At 52.1% G+C, this 6091-nt stretch overlaps 1 protein-coding gene across 1 annotated transcript in view; it reads right to left on the reverse strand.

Annotated features, from left to right (window-relative positions):
* The window catches only part of SH3BP5 (SH3-domain binding protein 5 (BTK-associated)), an 87372-nt gene that overhangs the window by 12980 nt on the left and 68301 nt on the right, over positions 1 to 6091 (reverse strand). Inside the window, exon 4 of the mRNA XM_011933686.1 lies at positions 5073 to 5237. Coding sequence (XP_011789076.1) covers positions 5073 to 5237 — 165 coding nt within the window. The remainder of the gene's footprint in view (positions 1 to 5072; positions 5238 to 6091) is intronic.

Consider the following 6091-nt stretch of genomic DNA (forward strand, 5'->3'; position numbering starts at 1 on the left):
AAAAAAAAAAAAAAAAAAAAAAGAGAAGAAAAATAGGAGGGAACTGAGCTAAGCTGGCATGAGGTGACATGCTTGCTCACATGACTTCTAAACCAAGACCAAAGGGCTAAGAGAATCCTTTCCCTTTGCTTCCAAAACCAGATATTTCACAAGGAAACAAAATGCACTAAAAATATCTCATGCTTGATACTTGGGGAAACAGCGGTAAACTTAAGGATTTACTGGTATAACCTTTATGAAAACTCAAACCTTCAGGTTCATCAAAGACAACATGTTGGGGATAACCGTTTTATTACAAAAGGATCCGATGAAAGGTTTACCTTTAAGGAGCTGTCGGAATGCATTTTCAATAGACTTGTAGAAGCTGTAATTTGAGGCTCCTGTACAGAAAGAGTCCCCTGTAAGAAGCAAGGTTCTCGCCATCTGCACACAGGCCCTCATTCTATCTTGGCCTCTAGGCTGCAAGCAGAAGCACAGGCTTTCTACAATAAAACACTCGGAAAGCTCCGAGCACATGGCAATATTGGCAGTGAAAACTGAACAAGTGGCCAGCACGTCACTATCCCCCACTTCACCCCACCAGGCCATGTCTACCACATCCTGCCCCTATCTCCCCACTTCTCATGTATATACCAAACCTCCAGTGAAGCCAGGTGTGATGGGGCTCATGCCTGGAATCCCAGCACTTTGGGAGGCCAGGGTGGGCAGATCACTTGAGGTCAGGAGTTCGAGACCAGCCTGGCCAACGTGGTGAAACCCCGTCTCTACTAAAAATACAAAAATTAGCTGGGTGTGGTGGTGGGTGCCTGTAGTCCCAGCTCCTCAGGAGGCTGAGGCAGGAGAAAAGCTTGAACCTGGGCAGCAGAGGATGCAATCAGCCAAGATGGTGCTGCTGCACCAGCCTGAGCGACAGGGCGAGACTCCATCTCTCTCTCTCACACACACCCTCCAGGTCTTGGAAGAGACCTCCACACAACTCAGCTTCCCGCCTTGAGGAAGAAGGTCACTGAGCATGTTGCCTTGGTTACCTCTCCTAGGTAATCAAGGAGTTTCTCCATCTACAGCCTAGCATCAGGCATAAGCTGTGTGCAGTGGTGTGGGTCGGGTGTGGTGGGATAAGTAAGGAGGAGGGCGGCTCAGGGGTAGGAGTGGCAAACTGCACCCCACATTCCGGAGCAGTCAGATGCTGAAGATTGACGGACCACAGAGATACTGCTCAGCCCCGGACCCTGCTCATGTCAGTTCACAGAAGATAGCAAACAGCCAGCACCTTCCTGCATGGGCACCACTGGGCACTGAATGGGTGTTTCAGTCTGGCTTAGGATAGCCTCTGCGGGGTCCCACACCAGCAGAATGGCCCAACCTGCTTAGTAGACATTCACCAGGCACAGCTCCTCAGCCTCCCGTTACAGCTTTCTTGACTCTCCAATCTCCAAGACCTTTGCACCCTCAGTTACACTCCCAACATCTCTTCCAACATCACAGAGCTGCAGTCAGGGGCCTCCTTGCCCAGGGAGGCAATCTCACTGTCTGCTCAGAACCTCCATTCTGACTGTTTCAGACTGTTTTCTGATTCTTACTGCATCCCTGGGCAATGAGACCTAAGAAGGCGCTTCTTCCCACTGTGTGGAAGGGAGGCAGTTCATACCCACCAACGTCAGGGAGGCTGTCCTGAGCAGCTCCTCACCTGCCATCCCAGGCTCATATCCACTGTGGACCAGGAGAAGGGCTGGCCCTGTGTCGTGTCCTCTCCAGCAACTGCCTGCCGCTAGTTCAGAAACAGTTCGTGCCTCTCATTTCCAAGTCACATTTCCCGCTTCCTCTGTCTGAGCTCTTTCAGCAGACATCAGAAAAGCCAGTTTCTCCCTCCCGGAATGCCAGCCCTCCTCTCTCAGAGGATGAAAAGCTATCACCTTCCCATAAAGGCTACTTCAAGGCCAAAACAGCCAAGGCTGAAGGGGCCTATGCTGCCCAAGCTCCCTAGCTGGGGAGCAGCAGGGACCCCAGGCCCTGTGCCCCAAGGAAGGCTGCTCAACTGCAGGCTTGGCAGCTCTGCCACAGGCTACTTGTATTTTCCAGAGTCCTCATCAACCCCAGCACAGAGCACAAAACTGATCCTTTGTCTCTGTCTGTGGCACTGTATGTGGCCTAACAGAGCACACCAGGGCTCCTGCCACCTCCTAGTACATCGGCTTCAGCCACGGCTCCAAGTGTGGCTGCCTGATGTCACCCCAGGAAATGTGAGGGGCCGCATAGTCTTGGGCACGTTACGTGGGAACCCCGGTGTCCCACTGTGCCTGGAAGGATCGTGTAGTCCAAGCCACTGCCATTTCTTCAAAGACAGCCCTGGGCCTTTCTGAGCACAGAATTTTCCTTTAGTAGACCCTAAAGTAATACTTTGGAAGAAGAGGGTGAGATGAAGCTCCCTTGCTCTAAAGAAACAAGCATCCTAGAGTACCCAGAAGGCAGACAAGGGAGGAGACATTCTCTAGCCCTTTCATCATGCAGCTTTCAGCTGGCTGAGCATGCCAGGCCTGTGAGGCTCTAGGAGGGGTCAACACGAGCACCACTGGGGGAAATGCTAAGTCCAGAGAGTTCTCAGTTACTCGACGCTGGTTCAAAGCCAACCATGCAAGTGTGTGTCCTGGAGAAAGAATTATGTTCTGCATCATCATCACAGTCGGAAAGCCTGCTCTGTATTCTGAACTGCTGGGTGGCACAGGGACGTGACAGGGGAAAGCTTCGCCACAGGCTTTGTCTCTTGCTGGTGTCTGTTTTTAACTGTTCGATGAGGGGCATTTCCAGCCTACGCAACTGTGAAGGGATCTGGGAAGAGGAACATCAGCTCCGAGGTAGAAATCCTGGCATGTGACGCGAAACACCTGCCAATCTACAGAGGTTGCCCCAAGCCCAAGAAAACCAAAAGGGCCTTTCCCTTCAGTGGCCACAGAGAAGGCGCATATCAGCTGACCCTCCCTGACCCTCCCGGGGCCCTATGGAGTCCTCATGACCTCAGGAGTACAGGACCATCTTGTACAGTCCCACAGGTCTTGCACTGCACAATTCCAAAAAGCGCTATTCCCAAAGTCTGTGGTGTGAACGGATGCCCTGTGTTACACACTGTGGAGGCCTTGGGGACACCACTCCTTGGGAGGTCACCCACCATCCATTAGGGCCTTAGCACTTAAAAATGAGAGACACACAAAGCAGAAGCATGGTTTATCTTTAAAGAACAGATTAAATGACTTCTGAAATGCTTGCTCATAGGCTGACGTGGGTCTCCAGCTGGGGTGGACGAAGGGCGAAAAGGAAAAGTGGCCCTTCAGCTAATTTCTTGGAAGACGCTACCTTACATTTTGTCCTTTTCATATCTATTGGACTTTGGCTTGTGAACTTCCAATATTTCCAGCCACCCCTTCCATTTTTCTCAAGATGACCCAAAAAAGCCGTTTCCAGCCCATGTCCACCTCCGTGAGCATTACACCCACTAGGGGGCAGGAGGCACGCAAAGCAAAGCACAGCCAAGAGTCTCAGGCTGCAGACAGAGGTGCATAAAGTCAACGTGGATTTGACTCTTGAAGTCATTTGTGTGTCAAGCTTTCTATTTAAGGAAGCACAAGGCCACCTTTAATTATCAGATCCCCCAGGACTTGAGCCACTGTGACAGGTGACATTTAAAAGGGAAATCCTGTTGGCATTAACCTGCTGACTTTTCTATTCCAGCCCCCTAGACGGCTTTCTTAAGGAGTCACCAACCCCCTATCTGCAACCCCCTATCTGCTGTGTACAGGGTCTTATTGGAGCTGCTGAAGCCACAGGTCAGCTTACTCACCCACCCTGCAGCAAACCAGTCCCACATTGGTTTTCCAGGCACTTGGGATCTAGACAGAGAATGCGGAGGGGCACAATGGACCCAGGCTGGTGTGGGGGGATACCAGGAACATGAGCCTGGGCAGCCCAGGAGCCAGGCCTGGAAGAGCAAAGAGGTATCCAGGAACATGCTGCATGACTTCTAAGAAACCCGATAGAGTTAGGCAGGGGTAAGCAAGTACTGCTGAGCCAAGAACTGTCCCTAGCTGCTATGGTCTGAACATTTGTATCCTCTCAAAATTCTTACGTTGAAACTGATCCCCAGTGTGAGGGTATTTGGAGGTAGGGCCTTTGGGAAGTGATGAGGTAATGAGGGTGGAACCCTCATGAATGAGATTAGTGGCCTTATAAGCTCGTGTTCCCCTTCCACCGTGTTAGGACATGGAAAAGACGGTCATCTGTGAACCAAGAAACAGGCCCTCATGAGACACTGAATCTACCAATGTCCTGATCTTGCACTTCTCATCCTCCACAACTGTGAAAAATAAATTTCTATTGTTTACAAACTACCCTGCTTATGGTATTTTGTTTAGTATTTCGTCTTGGCCTGAACAGACTAAAGCACTGCCATTTTTGGCTCTGAGTAATGCAGCCAGAGAGGTCATGGGAGCCGGTAAAGAACCCAGTATAATGGCATAAAACCCAGCCAGCCAAGCCGTGGGTAAGGATCTCACGCAGTCCACTTCCTTTGTGCCTGTCAACTCCCTGAATCCCAGCCCAGAAGGCCTGTCCTAAATACACAGCTGATTCTGGTCTAATCTGCCATGACCCCTGCCTTCCTCCGACAGCACATACCCGAAGTGCAGCCCCTGTGTAGGGCTGTCAATCAAGGTCTCCCCATCACAGATTCTAAACCCTGCCAGTATGCTGGGGTTCCGTGGGAGCAGACCCTGGAAAACAACCAGGTCCCTCTGGAAGCCCGAGTCCACAGTCAACACCCTTTGGGGATGACCCAAACCAGACAAACCTCGGGCAACATAAGGGAAAGAACAGCTCTTGCTGTCACGGAGAGACACTGACTCATTCTGGAGCACTGGCTTCGTACCAAGTGCAGCCAAGAGACCACATGAAGATGACAACCTGTGATGTTCAGAGTGTTTTCAGGCAGCACGCCTGGGAGTCGAGTCTGTTACCTCCGTTCGGGGGAAGCCAGCGCGCATGCACGTGCACACCCCCACAGCACACCCGGCCATGACTCATACCCTCTGAGTGGCGTGATTCAGCATCTCCTGCCAGGCGGAGTCGAACTGCCGCTTGTCATCCTCCAGCAGCCGCTGCTCGGCCAGGGAGATGGTCTCCTTGGCGGCACGGAGCACCTCGGTGGCCCTCTGGAAGTCCTGAGTGGCTTTCTGAGCTTCCAGCTGAGCCTGTGTGAGAAAGAATCCTCATGAGGCCTCAGGAAATGGCGGGGACTCCCCACGGTCCATTTTACCTTTCAAAAAATAAGCATCCCAAGGACCAGGACAAGCTCATCTCTGCCTCTTCACTCCCGGCACCCACAGGTCCTCAGAGATGCCACACAGGGCAGCGGACCCGATGGGGGAGTGAGCGCCAAATCAGTGAGCGGACAGTTTCCACGGTTCTGGGCCCAATGGATGAGATAAACACGTCAGCCCTTGGCCAGAATCGGACATGGCAAACCAGCCCATCCTGGGACAGGTACAGCCAACCCCACGGCCTTTCTCAGAAGCTCTGCCTCACTAATGAGGTCAAGGTGGATACAGTAGTCCTGTCACCTTCCCTGCCCAGATCTGTGGCTCAATTGATGGCAAGTCAGAACTAGAACCCTGAAGATCACGGTCCAAAGACTTCACTCTGTAGAAGGGGGACCTTAGCTGAGAGGACACAGCCTTTCCTGAGATCACACAGCTGACTAGAAGCAGAGCTGTGCCAGACTCCGGGCAGTAGGAGTTCCAGCCCAGCACTGCCCCTCTGCCAGAGAGTCCCCCACTCAATTCACACCCACTGACTCCAGCGACAGGTCAAGTATGGCACCAGGCAGGTAGAGAGGAGGACCTAATTAATGAAAACAACATGGTCCCTGCTTTCAAGGAGCATCAGGTGGGAGAAGCAATACCAACTGTAGCTGACCACATGTCTAGAGCTGCCCCCATGACATGCATCTACTGATTGTTCAAAATGTGATTAATCCCGGCCAGTTGCAGTGGCTCACACCTGTAATCCCCAGCACTGTGGGAGGCAGGCGGATCACTTGAGGTCA

The sequence above is a fragment of the Colobus angolensis genome, unplaced genomic scaffold (genome assembly GCF_000951035.1).
Source record: "Colobus angolensis palliatus isolate OR3802 unplaced genomic scaffold, Cang.pa_1.0 Scaffold129, whole genome shotgun sequence".
Lineage (NCBI taxonomy): Eukaryota > Metazoa > Chordata > Mammalia > Primates > Cercopithecidae > Colobus > Colobus angolensis.